The 16,495-nt window shown below is 49.9% G+C and overlaps 1 protein-coding gene across 1 annotated transcript; it reads left to right on the top strand.

Moving 5' to 3' along the window:
• Positions 1-8,460: 8,460 nt before the first annotated feature.
• SDC4 (syndecan 4) lies at positions 8,461-11,844 on the top strand. Its single transcript, XM_009883539.1, has 4 exons — positions 8,461-8,597; positions 9,763-9,815; positions 10,056-10,239; positions 11,495-11,844. The coding sequence occupies exons 1-4, from the start codon at positions 8,474-8,476 to the stop codon at positions 11,644-11,646; spliced, it is 513 nt and encodes a 170-aa protein (XP_009881841.1). The 5' UTR covers positions 8,461-8,473; the 3' UTR covers positions 11,647-11,844.
• Positions 11,845-16,495: the final 4,651 nt, after the last annotated feature.

The raw sequence follows: 16,495 nt of genomic DNA on the forward strand, positions 1-16,495 counted from the left end.
GCGCGGTGGCCTTGCCCTGTTTCCTTTGCTTCGAGGGTAACCCTGCCTCCTGCCCTTTAGCTGCCATTACAGTCAAAGTATAGGAATAAAAAGAAGTGCAAACGTGCATTAGTGACTGTGAAAGTGCCTGCCTTGAACTTGCACCAAAATGGCCTGCACAGCGCAGTAGCCAGAAATCTCGGTGCCCGGTGGGAGGTGAGTGTGGTGAGCGTGGCTGGAAGGGAGGGTGCCTGGCGTGATGGGGTGCTGCCGCCCTGGCCTGGAGAGGAGTGGGACCCCGGGTGGAGGGATGGGTCCTGGCCAGCGTGGTGGTAGGAGGGTGGCAGAAGCTACTTTTGTGGGCTAGTGTCCCCCTTTAAAAACAGAGAAGTTTCTCGTGGTCTCCCCCAAATGGAAATATAGTCCTTACTGATGTCAGGAGCTTTTGCCTGGAAGACTGTGTTCCCCAGCGAGATAAATATTTATTGCAAATCCACAGTGTGCAGTGGAGCAGGCTCTGGAGCCAGGATCTTGCAGGAGACTGTTTATGTGCGGGCTGTTCTTGGCGCTAATGCTAAATTTCCTGAGGCTGAGTGTGAGGAGCTGGTCCTGCGCGTTGGTTGCTAAACGACTCGCTAGTCCAGCCGAGCGCAGGCTTTGCAGAGCCAGGAAAGCAGTGACCAAAACAAGAGCTGGGTCTCTCTGCTCCTGGCTGTGACCGTGAGGGTGCAGAGAAGTGGCCAGGGAGGGCTAGAAAACTGATGCCAACTGCTCGCCCCTGGCTCGGAGAGGGGAGGAAGCCTGGCTGGGAGTCCAGAGCTTTCAGAGAGAGGAAAACACTCCCAGGAGTGACAGGTTTCCCAAAGTACAGCTGCATTATCCCCAATAGCACATGCTGTGTCTGCTGCTTTCTGGGCCTAAGCCAAGGCAACCTCTGCACAAGTCAGGAATGTCTCTATTAAAAAAACAAAACAAAAAAAACCCCCGCACACTGAAAGCCCAGCCTCTGCTGCTGCAGCTAACTAGGAAAATCCCTGCTGTTGAAATGTTTGTTTGTATAAATGCTTACATGGGTATAGCCTGATAGCGGAGTGGCATGGATACTCCATCTCGAGTGCTTTTGTGCTGATAACTTCCTCTGCTACAGTGTTTTGCTGGTAGCTTTGCCAACAGGGCAAAACTAAATAGCATAACTGTGGTGGCAGAGCTCAACCGCCTGGGCTAAGCCTAAATCTTTGGGCTACTACTTCTGATTAGATTAAAATGGATTGTGGGAGGGGAAGCATTTGCAGGGTGCAGCATTGGGAATCTTGACTGTACAAACAAGCTGAGATTAGCTGCATGGTGAGCCAGCTAGGAAATGCACCCTTTGAAGTTGGGTGTCTGCCTGGCTTAATTTTGCTAACGTTCTGGCATGAGGGAGCATAAAGATCCTGAAAATGGACGGCACGCGTTTCTTGCCAAGTGGAAATTCTGCATGTGTCATGTCCAGGGAAATATTGGGGTGTAGCTGTATTCCAAGAAAGGCATCGACGGCAGGCCTCTCCCTGGTGCGAGGGGGAAATGTGATCTATGCAATATCCCAAGCCTGAAGTATCAGCATGAGAAATCATCCTTGATGAAAAAGCTGCTTTGCTGGGGCTGTTACATTATTTTATTTTTTTTTTCTTCCACAGACAAGGATGGTGTAGAGTAGGGCAACTCAGAGTGTGTTGTGATTCAGAAAAACTGAATTCCTTTTTTAACCTTTAATAGAGTTCTCCAAATTCTGAAGCGAGCCCTGGGCAGCGAAGTGTATGAAATACCTATGATCAGGTTTGTAAATACCATAAAAAATGTAATCGTTTTATGAACTAGGTGTGTATCACTGCCCGCGACTGGGAGAACCTTTCAGGGGCACGAAATGACTCTGCCGCAGTTGTTTTCCTCCTGAGTCACATGAGAGCTCCTGCTTTTCCCTCCTGCAGTTTTCCTCTGAACCTTATCTTTATTTGCTTCAGGGCAAGTGATTGACACACAGCCATCTGCAACTGCCTGCTGGGCTTTATCTCCTGTGCTGGAGGGGGGAAGCAGCCATCTCCTTCCCACTCGGGCTCTGTAGGTCTCTGGAACTGGGCATTGAGTATTTAGAGCACCAATTTTGCCAACGTTGCAGTAAACAGATCCCAGCATGTGCCTGTCTGGCAAAGGACTCGATCTTTATGGCTTTGCTCTTGGTTGATAATCAGGCAAGAGCAGTTAAACAAGAATTCATTCCTTTGTAATCTCTCCGTCCTCCTCCTGCTCGCTTCTACGGCGTGGCCTGAAAGGCACGCGCGTACGGAGTGCTCTGCAGAGAGCAGGCTGTGTGTAAGCAAACGCAGGCGAGTTAAAAGGTAACTGAGGTTTGACTTTGTAAGGACAGGGAAGCCTATTTTGAGCAAGTGGAGCCTGGGAGGATTCATTCCTCCTGCAGGGGAGGCACCCATGACAGCGGGTCGCTCTCCAGAGCCTGTGATTACGGTTTAATTGTCACAGGGATTATGCCTCCGCTGTCGCATAAGCCCCCGGGAGAGCTGCTTGAGGCGACACAGCTTAAAGAATCACCCGGGGAGCCGGGGCAAGTGGGGGAGTGACCCAGGCTGAGGCTGTGTTAGTGCTGGAGGTGCGTTACTGCGCCTGCCCCACGTAGCACATGGGCTGCCGAGTGTGAGCGCACGGGACTGGTTATGTCGCTGCAGGGAGACTGATACCTGCTTGGACAGGGACTGGGGATGCTTCTTTTAAGTCACCTTGAATGAATGATGCTTTTACCAGCTGAACAGTTCATCAGCCTGCATGTTGTTCTTGCTCTGTCTTAAGCAAGACCCTGCGCCTCACCTGTATTACTGAGCACAATTCAACAAATAAATGTATTTTGTCCCTCTTTGGTAAGAGGCACAAAGAGATAGCGTGCAATAACTGGTCCTGGGGTACTGAAGATGCAGTGCTATCCCCTGCTGCCAGCCAGGAGCTGCCTGCTTGGTCTATGCTTCTGTCTCTGATTTCCCCCTTAGTCCTCAGAGGCGGTATGGATTTACCTTTGCAGCTCGCTGTGGTGGGACTGTTGGAGAGGAGCTGGGCAAGACTGGCTTTGCCCAAAGCTGCTGTGTCTGTGGTCCTGCTCTAGCACTGCTTGTAAAGCGTTGAGCAAAGGCACGTTAGTGTTTAACCATGTCTGGAAGCCTTGGGGTGAGCCTGTCGTGCAACTAAACACACACGTGTGCCTGGATGGAAGCTGATTAACTTCTGTCCCTTGGCACAGAGGCCAGCGTGAGCTGTGTGTGCTGCAAATTATGTGGGGCAGACTGACCAGGGATGAGAAAGAGTTAAAATGGTACCCCTCAAGCATGGGCATGAGGAGTTAGCACAAGTGGATTTTTTAACGTGGCTGATGTGTTGAAGGGGTTAGGTGTGACCTAGATTGAAATAGCGATATTTGCTTTGCTCTCAGGACAAAAGTGACTTTTGTATTTTTCTTTTTTTTCTTTTTTTTTTTTCCTCCCCCTACATGGAGCTGGAGCCTGGAGGGAGGGGAGGGAGTAAAGGGTGGTTTGGGGGAAAACGCAGACCTTTCCCTTACTAGTCTGGCAGGAGCTGCTTTTGCCGGAAGCTTCCGTCACTTCTAATAACTTTCTTTTGATGCTTGTTAGAATGGGAAGATAGAGCTGTCTTTGCCCGTTACCTCGCTGTGTGCCCCCCTCCCTCGGAGGTCAGCTGGTTTTGGCTGACTCGCATGCATCTGAGCTGCCCCGTTTCCAGCACTGTGTGGACCCTCTGCTTCCCTGGTTTTTGGGGGCTGGCATGCTTCGAGTGGGTGAGCTCAGCTCCTGATCCTGGTTCCTTTGCACACTTTAAAACCTTCCTGGCTTGTGTGCTCCTGCAAGAGCTTGGTGGAAGTGAACTGTATGGAAATCCCCTCCCTTGAGCTTGGTGGTTTACAGAGCTTTGCATCTTTGCACTGGAAAGGCCCCATCGGATTTGGTGTTCTTTGGCCCATGGTGCAGGGCAGCATGAGGGCCAGGGCAGTGGCTTTGCAAGAATGATCTCCTAATGACCAGGCTCCTAGGCTGGGCCATGCAGGCAGCTGCTCATGTTGTCCAGGAGCCCTTTCTGGTTAAGTCTCTCTGTATGTGCGTTGTGGTGGAAGGTGACATTTGCCTTTGACAGCCCAGGTCTGGGAAAGATCTTTTGTGTAATACTGCTCACAAGGTGATCCATAAAACTGTCCCCTAGTACAGAGCCCCTGACAAAGGCCCTAGGAGCCACTTGCTTTTATCTGTCCCTGCAGGCTACAAAGAGTTAACAGGTCTGCACCTCTGCCCCCTTGTCTGCCACCTCCCAGGCTGGCCCAGCTCCATGTGCTTTTGTCTAGGAAAGGCTGACTTTCACCTTGCTCCTGTTTACTCCTAGACTTGTGTACGTAGTGCTGGGGAGGGAGATGAAAGAGCGAGCGCTGGGTCTCCACACCAAAGTTATGAACTTGATAAAGAGCTCTCTGCGCTTTGGATGCCCGAGTCTCTGCAGGTCTGACTCCCTTTGCAGCTTGCTGGCTGCGACCCTTCAAAGAAGTTTTTAATGAACTCTGGTGTGTTTGATCAGAGACAAGAGCCTGCCATAAAAGCCAGTTTCACGTCTGGAAAACTTTGTCTCTGCCCCAAAACATCATTTGGGGTTTTTTTTTGAAAGGGTTTGCAAAGGCTGTGGTGAGGACACGTGGACTGGGGCAGGCGAGCTGCCTAGGTTTGTTATTTCCCAGAACTAGGCAGTGACAGGGGAAATTCTCACATCAGACAGAAAACTTACTTGCTGCCTCAATAAATAGATATTCTTGCTTTGAGAAGCAGCTAGTAGTATGCTGGGGCTGAAAGTGAAGGCCCCAGGAACACAAAATGGGGTGGGGTGGGCTGGGGATGGAGCCCAGCAAGGCTGCCAGCCCCTGCCTGAGGTGCCAGGGGTGTAATTCCTGTGCCTGAACTGAGTAAACAGTGTCTGGCTTCATCCAGTAGCACAGCCTGTCTCGGGCTCAAACATGAGACCTCTGTGCCCGGCTTTTCCAGGAATGACGCTCATAGTTCACGTGCCTGACGTGCTGGTTGTCTGGCAGGGAATAAACTCTTATTTTTTTTTGCCACTGGCAGGCAGGAAAAGCTTCTGCTCCCCAGCACGTTGGTTAATCCCCCATGGTGCTTACTGGGAATAAAGCTGCCTAACGTGAAGAAGAAATCCTGGAACTAGACTCCTGCAGAAAAGGTTGTTTTCTGTACAGACCCATCCTAGAGAAGATCATATTAATAGTAGGGCTCAACTTCAGCTGCTGGGGCGAGGTGGGGCTCTGCAGCCGCCCAGTCCAACTCTCCCAGCAAGTCCCTGGCCCGGCTCCAGTGCTGGGATAACAGGTGGTGGAAAGCAGACTCCGGGCAGTGCCGGTGCCCTTCTCCAGCTGGCGATTGCAGAAGGTGTTAAGCTGAATATGACTAGAGATGACTTGGCAAGGGCTGGCCATCGTCCTGTGGCAGTCTCCTAGCTTTTTCCTCTTGGCTGCAGCCTGCCATCCGCGAGGAAGCATGGGCACCTTCTGTGGTGCCTCTCTACCTGGTAGTGGAGCTGTAGGGAGGACCGAATCCTCTTGGAAAGAGGTGCGCTTTTTAAGGAGTACTCAGAGCTGTTTATGTGGCACTTGGGAAGCCCAAAGCTCTTGCTTTAAAGTGTGTGAAAGTGCCTGTGTGCCCTATCACAGGTGTGTATGCGAGGAATGTGCCTGCTCCAGACCTGCCCTTCGAGCACAGCACCCCAGTGCTTAACTCTTCCCGGGCTGTCTGTGCCCCAGCTCCCAGGAGGAGCCTGTTCCCTAGGAGAGCGTGTCTTGAAACCTGGAGGGTAAGAGCAGAGATGTCCAGCAGCCCTCTAACTTGCCTGGCAGAAGAACTTGTGAAATGAGGTTCGCTGGCCATGAGAAAAGTTTCCTGTACAGTTTGAGAAGCTCTCGTGGCTTCCAGGAACTTCCCTGTCCTTGCTCAAGAGTATGATGAAGAGTGAGCTCAGGGTACGCTCCCATATAATCTTATTTACGCTTGTGAGTCAGTAATTTCCTTGTTATGTCCTCTGGCTTGTAAACACTGTCTGTCCTGATTTAAATAGGGTTTTCTGATAGCCAAACCTGGTGCGTTCCACAGTATGTACTAATCACCGTGGCTGTCCGCCACTGCTTTGCTTGCGGCTGGGCTGATCTGATAAGGCCAGCCTGCTGTCCAGCCACTCGGTGGCCTAAACATGGGTTTTCTTGAGCCACCCTCGTTAGGACATTAGCTGGCTGTGATTCATAATGAAGTGTGGCGTGAGCTGGCACAGGGGTGCGGCTCGGCGCAGCGCTCTTGCCAACATAGATCTGCCCTGACGCAGCAGCTGGGTTATACGGATCTGCAGCAAACATGCTCCCCAGCCCCGGTGCCCTTGCTCGGGCACGGACGGGAATTGGGCTCTTCCTGCCCCTTGATGAAATGGCCAGAAGCTCTGATGGGAACAGCTACTGCGTGCTGGCAGCAGTTTCCATTGCAGGTCTGGCTTTGGCTGGGTTTCACATATCTCGAAATGAATTTGCCTTGGAGTGACTGATGCATAATGTTAGGAATGCCTGGTTCCACGATGGGAGGGGATTTCTTCCCAGCTGGCCTTCCTCCCCAGCCCCCTTCCCACCGCCCAGTGCCAGGCTCAGGCAGAGCGGAGACAGGGGGTCTAGGAGGAGAGCTGGCCTCAGCACTTCATGCCCTTTGGGCTGGTCATTTGGTTATCCTCCAGCGGAGTTGCTGGGGAAACCAAAGATGCCTCAATAAGCACATCTAGTAGCCACTGCTCCTTATGCAAAATGAGAAACATCTTGTCCTGACCACAAGACCTTGTTTGTGGCAAAACCAGTATGCTAATGGGCAGGGAAATCTGGGCTGGAAGCGGGGCTGGGGCTGTGGGGCAGGGGAAGCTGACACATGGCTTGTGGCTGATTGTTGGCCTTTGCTTGTGAGATCGATAGCGGATGTGATTCATCAGTTGGTGTCACCCCCGGGCTGTAGCATGGGCCATGCATGGCCAGGTGAGCAGGAAGGCTGATCCCGGCCACTGGAGCTGCAGAACCCTTTACCTCATACTCGGGGTCTTGCTGCCGCCCTGATGAAGCAGCAAGTGCTGGGGCTCGGTTGGTGCCACCCAGCTCTAACTGTCCCCGTGAGTCTCTGCTCTTCACCCCCCTGTGAGGCCGTAGCTCATGCTAAACCTGTACATTAAGAAGAGCCATCAGATGTGCAAGAATGGAGTGCCTTAAAAATGCTCTCCAGGGTAGTTAAACCTTCAGGACTTGAGCCCAAGTTCTAGGAGACACCCAGAGAACATGTTCCCAGTCTTTCTGTGGGGACAGCATGAAAAAATGCTGGCGGTTTAGCCCCTGGCTATGGGACCCATCCATCTGCATTGTGCTCCTTGCCGTAGGGGAAGGGGTTGAGTCCCCCATGACGGTGATGACTTCATGGCTGTGGCAGCATCTGGAGCTGCTGTGGGCTGGTGTTGAGCAACCCAAGAGCTCATACTTGTGGTACCCTCACCGGGGCTGGCCCCAGGGCTGTGGGGCGAGGAGAAATAGTTCTGGGCAAATTGCATAACCTTGGTGAGGGCAGGAGGTTTGGACTTGTGGCTCCTTGAAGGTCCAAGTGCAAATGAGCTCTGGTGGGTAAATGGTCATTGTGGCCAAACAGCTGATTCCCTGGGAGGCTCTCCTGCTGTTTGGCTAACGTGTGTCTGTAGCTGCAGTCATCCGGCCATAGGATTGTGGACTTCGATTTACAGGCTTGTTTGTTTACATGCGTTTTAAGAGGTGAGGCAGGGGAAGCTCTTCCTTCAGGCAAGTCGTTATTGATAGCAAGCGCTCTTGAACCTTCACAATATTGCTCTGCAGTTCAGCTGAACTGACAGGCCAGTTTTTAACTCTTGGGTGATAAAATAGGGTTGTTATCAACACAAGAAGCAACAAATTGTCTTGGTGTGAAGCTTCAGTGCTATGCAGAAAACTGACCTAGGTGCCAGGCTTTTCCTCTGGGAATAGCAAGTCCTTCCAAATCCCCTCTTATCACAAACTGAAGGTATTGCTTTTCCAAATGCTTTTGCTACAAACTCCTGACCAAGATCCTGTTCTGTTATTTTCGGCCTGTGGGTTCAAGTGAACCTCCTGAATCTGCAGCCCTCAGGAAATTCCACTGACAGGCACGCTCTCACTTCTGTTCTGAAAAATTCTAGGGGAATTCAGCTATTTCCAGGCTGATGAAGATAATGTTCTTGGTGGAGAGGAAGTTCAGCATTTAATGTTCTTATGATGGAAGTGATGTGCTCAGCACACGCTCTGAACTCCCGACCTTTTGTGAAATGGTTCTGAGGAGTTGCCTGATACTTAACACTTCTCCACCTCCATTTTCAGGTAAGAGAAACCGAGACCATGGATGCCCGATGGCTTGACTACCCTGCCTCTGGAGACTTGCCAGATGATGAAGACATTGGTGAATTTGGGCCTCACTTAACTTCTGATGGGTTAGATATAGATGAGGCATCTGGGTCTGGAGGTAAGTGAGGAAGGGGGGAAATAAATCTCCCTCAGTTGATGCTGTGAAATTCTTCCCAGTTCTACCACTCATGAGTGATGGGCTAAGTGAAGAGCCAGAGCTCCAGAGGGAACTACAGTGTCAGGTGGAGATGAGAAAGCCGCGTGATTCATAGGCTCTCACAGATGAGAACAGTGAAAGTGGTTGTACCGTGATGTTGAATCACTTGGGGGGCCATGGGGAGGGCAGATGGAGTCCAGCCAAGTTGGCCTTACTGCGGGTGAAAAGGCATTGCACTGGCCGGATCTCTTTCCTGTTCGACTCCAAAGAACTTCTGAGCCACTGTGGGGGTAAAAAAAAAAATAATTAAAAATATCTATTGTTGAGTCAGTGTTAAAAAGGTTGAAGTTAGTGTCTCAGCTGAGGCCAAACGAGGTAAAGGACTAACTGGTGTTGAAGTGAACTCCCTGTGACATGCAAAGCTCCCTGCCCAAACCAGTTTCTGTAGCTCCATGTCCCCTTTGTGTGAACATTTGTTCTCTAAAAGGGAAAGAACAAGTGCTGAAATCTGTTGAGTCAGTGTTAAAAAGGTTGAAGTTAGTGTCTCAGCTGAGGCCAAACGAGGTAAAGGACTAACTGGTGTTGAAGTGAACTCCCTGTGACATGCAAAGCTCCCTGCCCAAACCAGTTTCTGTAGCTCCATGTCCCCTTTGTGTGAACATTTGTTCTCTAAAAGGGAAAGAACAAGTGCTGAAATCGGTGACTGACATGTTTGGGCAGATCTCATAACTAGAGGGTTGGCGAACTACCCTTTAGGGATGGGTGGTGAGAGCATTGCCCTCCCTTGGCATTAGCTTAGCAAGCTATAGCAGACCTGGTTTGCAGGGCAACTCCTGATAATCTGCAGCAGGAAGCGATGGATCCAGCTGCAGAGCCCTCCTGTGCAAGAGGGCCTTGAAATTGCATCTCATGGTCTTGTGCAATCAAAGCCATAAAGTAGCGAAAGTACTTTTATCTAAAAGGGAATTGTAGTCAGCAGAGAGCAAGAGTCCTAGTTTGTCTGCAGTTGCTGGTATTGCAGAAAGTATCTGAATTCTGGAAAAATGGCATGTAATGAGAGGAAAATTTAGTGTCCTCTTCTATTTATTTTTTTTTTTTTAAATTTTATTTCCCCCCTCCTCTGCAGACTACCCAGACTCTGAAGATGCCATATATCTGACCACCATGGATACTCCTGCGGTAGGTATTGCCTCTGCATGTTTTAAGCAATATGTAGCTGCTCTGGTCTGTCTGTGAAGCTTTCTGAACACCCTTCCCCCTGCAAGACGTGGCATCAAGATGAATCTACCTGCAGGAGCAAGAACAGTGTGCTTGTAATGCACTAAGCAAACTTTCTTTTCCCTGCACACCCTCCTGTTTTTAATTGTAGGTAGGCTGGGTGCTGCTTACTGATGGGTGTGGTCTGTCTATATTCTGTAGATATCTGACAACTATATCCCTGGAGATACTGAGAGAAAGATAGAAGGTGAGAAGAAAAACACAATGGTGGACAATGAAATCATTCCAGACAAAGCTGTACCTGTTGAAGAGAACCTGTCCAACAAGATCTCCATGGCTAGCACAGCCAACAGCAGCATCTTTGAAAGAACAGAAGTCCTTACAGGTAATACTCCACCTTGTCCTGATAAATCATTAATACTGTAAATCAAAATGGCTTCTGTCGTTCCCTGTTTCTCTGGGGAGCAGTTTCCTACTGACAAGGCAAGGCAGGTGAGTGTACCTCTGTGACTGCCGGTAGCAGCGTCCCTTCTGCCTTCTAGTCCTTAAACAGCGTGAGAGCCTACTGCTTGCCTTGCTGGGGTAAACAGCTTGGTTTTGAACCTGCCAGGTGACTGATGGCTTAAGTGCCACACAAGTCATCTGGCAGCTGCTGTGCACCCAGATACCACCTCACAGGAGGCGTATCTAGCCATAAATCAATGACATCATAGACTTTCATATCAAATACAAGCATTTTCCTTCTGACCTCTGCCCAAGTCCCGCCTTTTCTGTGCCTTGCAAGGAACCAAACAATTCCTCTAAGGGACTTGAACACCTAGTCAACTGTTCCGATTTAAGTACCTCTGTCTAGAGCAAAACCGAGCGACTGGCTTCCCCTCAGCATGTGGGATAGATCTGTCTCAAGGCACACTTCGTCAAGCACTTGGCCTGATGGTCTGAGTACAAACCTCAGCACATCTTGCTGCTCTGCAGCCATCCTTCCAGCTGGAGGAGTGGATTGCAAAGCCACCGAACAACTAAATTGTTTTAGTGCGATGAGTACGTGTCACAGCAAAGGATAAATTTCCCTGAAGTCTTGTGGCTATCCTTGGTGTGAGGACAGAGAAAACCTTGGTGGGTTTTTGTGGGTTTGTGGTGGTGGTGGTTGTGTTTTTTGGAGGGAGGTGGTGGTAGTGAGATGTTGCTGTTTAATTGAAATACAGAGTCCCCAGAGCGCACTCACACAGGTAGTTAACAAAGCATTTGAATTGGAGCTGTACCATTTTCCTGGAGTTGATGGTGTTTGTGGGTTGTGGTGGGGCTTTTTTGGGTGGTGTTTTTTTTGTTGTGTCTCCATGCGGGCAGGATGTCTTTTTGTCAAAACTTCCTTCTTGCACTGAACTGGATTATTGACACAAACTGGCTAGTGTGGAACGTGTGATTATTCTGTAGTTGGATGAAAAGCAATTTCTGGCCTTTTCCAATAACATCTGCTGTCATTAAAAATGCCAGCACGTGTGGTGACAGGCACATGGACAGCATGGACTCTGGAGGCAGTTTGGGGGGCTGGTACTCCTGAAGCAGATTTGGAGATGTAGCTGATGGTTTGGAGTTGTCCAGGAGTTGACCATTGCTCTATGCTCTCTTCCCCTCCCCAGCTCTCATTGCAGGAGGGGCAGTGGGTCTCCTGTTCGCTGTCTTCCTGATCCTGCTCTTAGTCTATCGCATGAAGAAAAAGGACGAAGGCAGTTACGACCTTGGGAAGAAACCGATCTACAAGAAAGCCCCTACAAATGAGTTCTATGCTTAGAGCTCAGCAGCACCTTCTGCCCATCAAGGGACAAACGGACTGTATGGAAACACTGTGCCCTCAGATGAGATGTGCTGAACAAATGCTCTTTTTGGATTGAATTTCAAAGCGACTTCGAGAAAAAACAAACTTCCTACATGACCCTTCCCATCCTGCTCAGCTAACAGGGGCCCAATGAAATACAAAGAGTCTGAAAAAAAAAAAAACCAACCCAACAAAAAACCAAAACACCTCAGTGTATTTTTTTTCTAAAGCTAGTGTAAAAAGAATAAAAGATGCCAAATTTTCTGCTTGGTTTTATAGAGGGTATATAAACACAAAACAGACTGTATGGAAGCAAACACCGTGTGTTTGCATCCGGCGTGCCGTGCTCAGATTGGCTGGTTCTATAGAAGATGGCTTTTCTTTTTATAAACCTTGCTAATAGATGTCTTGCAGCAGGCTGTTGATGTGAAGCATTTTTGTGGAGAACTATTTATGAATCTCTAACACTACAGATAATGTTGCCTTATCAGGGAGTAAAAGGCCCACAGGGGCTCAAAATCCCTGAATGCCGTAAAGGGCCTATGGGAATGTCTTCCTCAGGAGACTTCTGTCTCTTCCTGTCGGCCCCAGGCAAGGGTCATTAATCCATGAAATCGGGACAGCCAGTTTTGTTTGGCTATGACGACACCCTTTCCTTGCCTTCACTCTCTTACCTTTTTTTAAGGATTGCTTGTAGGATTTTTTTTATAACAAAATTTTAAAGAAAATAGCCTAATGTTTATATAAAGTTTGTAGAAATTGTTTTGAAATAATAATAAAAGAAAAAATCTACTTTTTTAATTTCCTCAGATTTATTTTTTCAATCCCTTTGTGTTTCCTTTGGCCGGGCATTTCTCTAGAGATGTTGTTTTATATGATTCATATTCTGAACTGAAGCAGAGTTAGCTACAGTGTGTTACAGGTTTCTTTTAGTTCTATAGCAGCTACTGGAGAGGGTAAAGATATTTATGTTTTTCCCATACCTTTTTTTAGGATTTGATTTTATTTTTTTTTAAATAGAATTATTTATAGTTTCTGAAATGGCTGCTCTTCTCATTTAGTAACTTTTATCTTTTTTTATGTAAAACACTAATATAATGAGTCTCTGTGAAAACTATTTAAGCTTTATTCTGTGAATTTTAATTATGAATCCAAGGCAATAACTTGTAGGAATAATCTGTATGCAAAATTGGATTCATAATATGATTGAAGTAGGGAAAAGATGAGAGTATTTCTAGCCTGTAATATATTATAATCAGTCCTGTAGAGCTATATATTATATATTTTACTGAGAAATACACAGTTAAGAGCGAAAAGGCTGGAGTTAATTCTTCAGCAGCCTTAGTGTGTGTAAGAGGCTTGATCTCGTTTGTACTGCTGTTTGTCCAGTGTCCTGCCTGGAGCGCAAGTGGACTTGTGCTGGGAAGGTGGCTGGGAGCAGCCTGAGCTCTGGGGCTCCCTCGTGCGTCCCGGGCTGTGCCTGGAGCAGCTCGGGTCGGTGATGTGCCGGGTTTGGTGCTCTGAATTGGAGCAGAGATCTCCATCTCTCTTCTGGGGTTGCTTTTTGAAGCGAGCCTTGGAAGCGTGCAGTACAGAGAAAATAACTCTTTGTTTTGGGGGCTGGCTGTGCCGCAGAGTCCCCCGCGGTACTGTGCCGAGTACCTGCCTCTTGCAGAAGGCTGGCTTTGGGAGCTAGAGGTCTGCCTTGATGGCAGCTCCCTGTTGGGAGCACGGAGCTTTCGTAGACGGCTAGCTCGGAACCTCCTGCACGGGGTTTTTCTTAGTATATCATGTGCGTAGCTCCTACCTCTACTGAGAGTTAGACCAATTCCCCCAGTGCTCCCAGAGCAAAGGGTAACGTGTGTGTCCGATGCCTCTGTTTCAGGAAAGTGTTGCAGAATGACTTTGTGCAAGTCGTGTCCTACTGTAGCTCTTGGAATCTGAGTGCGGTTTAAGACACAATCTGAGTGTGGGTCCCTAAACTGTCTAACTGGGTAGGCAGCACAAAACCAGATGGTTGCGAAGGCTGTTCAGAAATCTCATCGACTCCTGAAGCCTCCTTACCCAGGCTTTGTTGTAGGCTTGAGGCCAAATTCGTAGAGGCGATAGAACAAAGAAATTCAGCTTCAGACGGTGGCAACTGCTTCTCGGAGCTGGGCAGGCGAAGCAGAGATCTCAGGGGGAGCCATGTATTGAGACATCGGTGCGAGAGGACTTTTCCCAAGGTTCCTCCTCCGGGTTGACTCACTTACTTGGTCCCAGGACAAGCGTGTTTGGGGAAGTTGTGGGCTCTGGGAGGCTCTAAACTGCACAGAGTTCACTGTAGACTGGGAAGGAGAGAGATGACTTTACTGCCTATGGACAGCACTACCAGGAAGGCAGGAGTGTCTGCTTCTCGGGATATTTAGATTCTCTTGTGTAATTGCTCTTGGGGATTTTCCACTGTTACTGATTATTTTTTTTCCCCCCCTCAAATAAACTGGTACTTTCTAAAATTGGCTTTTTGGACTGTTTCTGATCTGAAATTACTTTGGGGAGCTGGATAACAGAAAGCTCATGTTTGTGTAACTTCTTGGTTTCCCAAAGGGGGAGGCACGCTGGGATGTGGCTTGGTGGTGGCCTGCAGCTCAAAGGGGCTTTGTCAGCTGCTCCAGAGCTGTCTTCAGTGTCTGACCCACAAGTGACGCCTGTAGGACCAGTGTCACTGGGGTTCTGGAGCTCCTGAAGCTCTTCCAGGCAAGTAAAGCAGATGCAGCATGGTACCAAGAGGTGAGTCCATCCCTTCTCTGGTGATCAGTTTTGTGGTGGTGGCACTTGGAGAGGGTCGTGCCCATGCAGGCAGAAGGGGCAGAGGCAGGTAGAGATGGGCTTGTGAGTGTCCCCTGATGACAGCAGCATGTTCCTGTGCTCTCAAACACAGGGGGGCGATGTGTCTTGCTTCACCAAGTTTCAAGCCAACCCTGTTAACTGATGGGGGCCTTCAAGTGGGGGTAGAGCTGTTTCTGTGTCCCTGGATCAGCTGCTCTGGCAGCAAGTCCACAAGTGACTTCATGCCACTTTGGATTAAAGCACGTCTTCTCTTAAGCAAGACCTGGAGGCAGCTGCTGTTTCTCCAGACCCCTCTGCTGTGACGACTTGGTGCTCTCAAGGGATGGGACCCACCTCTGTCTCCCCGGGCACGTGGGAGAGGGCGGGCTGGGCGGAGAGCAGGGCTGCTCGCTGGGAAAAGTGCCGACTCTCCTAAGAGGTGCCATATTTAAATGGATTATCATCCTTGAGAAAATCTAATTCCCTTCTCCCCGGTGGGAACTCCTACTCTGGGTGGGTAGGATTAGCAGGGATGGAGGAAACAAATTAGGACTAGTACACAGGCTCCCTCGGGGGTGAGGGAGTAGCAAACACTTGCTCTGTCCTTGTTGCCCGCTCCGTCACCGGTGTGTTCTCAAAGGTCCTCTGAGAATTTGCTTCTGGTACCAAGAAGGAGCCAAGTGTTCGCAGGGCTGATCGTTGCTGTTTGTCTGTAAATCGGTGACGTATGCCTGCGATCTTCATGTTCTTGTGCCTCGTGCTGCTGTGACAGGTTCTTGGACACGCTCCTTGGAACAACGTATGTTTGTCTTTTTTTTTTTTTTTCCTTGGTGTTTTTTTTTTTTTTCTTTCTCCTGGGCTTCATCTCTCTGTTACAAGAATCCCGTGTACTTTCCAAAACCGCCCTCAGCGTAAAAGCGCCTTGTTTTTGCAAAGCAATCTGGACGGGTACTCTGCAAATCCCCGGAGCGCAAGCCTGGCTGCCTGCCCGTGCTTGCAGAGCCGCGGTTCCTGGGATGGATTTGTCACCATTCCCTCCGTCTGCACTTCTGCCCTCCCCGGCCAGCTTGCCCGTAGCTGGTGTTAGCTGAGGGGCGGCTCACAGTAATGCCTCATGAATTCCTGGTGGCGCTGACCAGCTCTGACCCCCGAGATGTCACTTGGTTGTTCTTCCTCCTGGCACTGCTCTAATTTTAGAACCAAAAACCCTGAAGACCTGCTGCGCCTGGCTTGAAAATAGCTGGAACCCTCCTGGGTACTGATGTGATGGAGTGGCCGTGGGCAGCTCTGCCCTTCCCAAACGCTGCCTGGCAGGAGGGACTTGGGAGAACGAGCGGAGGAGCTGGAATATGCAGTGTAGCCTTGCTGATCCCCTTTACTTTATGGCTTCCAGGGAGGTTTTGAGGTGGAGTTTGTGGGCGTTTGGATCCCTTGTTTTGCAGGCTGCAGGTGGGGGACAGGGAGAGCCCAGGGGATGGGGGTCCCAGCACAGCCTTTCCCTGCCCACTGGGGCTAGAGGACACCAGTGGGGGCCAGTAGGCTGCCAGATGAGCCAGGTTCTCCTTGGGGTTGGGGCTGGCCGGGTGAAAACCTTCCTACTTCGTTATCGCTGGGCGCATCTTCAGGGAGAGATGTTCCTACCGCGGGGGATAAAATTCCTCCTTTGCCCTCCTCTGTCCCATCTCGCTCGGTGCCAGCTCTGGGACAGGTGATGCTGCGTGGGGGTCTGGTGCTTTCGGGGTGCCGAACCCATCACCTGTACCGAAGCGTCTCCTTGAGGGTTGTGTTTTGTACAGACCCGCAAGAACGGAGGGGGGGGGCTGGGATGGAGCAGCATTGCCCACCCTGCGTGGGTGGGTTTTTTCTCACCAGGGGTTGCGCTTTGGGGTGTAGCGGCGCTGTTTTGGCTTTCGGCTCCAAACCCCCCTGCCCGCCCCCTTTTCCTGGGAGGCCCACCCGTGACATCCCCCGGGTCCACCCGTGACAGCCCCCCCGCCCGCAGCCACCGCTCCCCGGA

Source organism: Charadrius vociferus, unplaced genomic scaffold, assembly GCF_000708025.1.
Source record: "Charadrius vociferus isolate BGI_N301 unplaced genomic scaffold, ASM70802v2 scaffold320, whole genome shotgun sequence".
Classification (NCBI taxonomy): Eukaryota; Metazoa; Chordata; class Aves; order Charadriiformes; family Charadriidae; genus Charadrius; species Charadrius vociferus.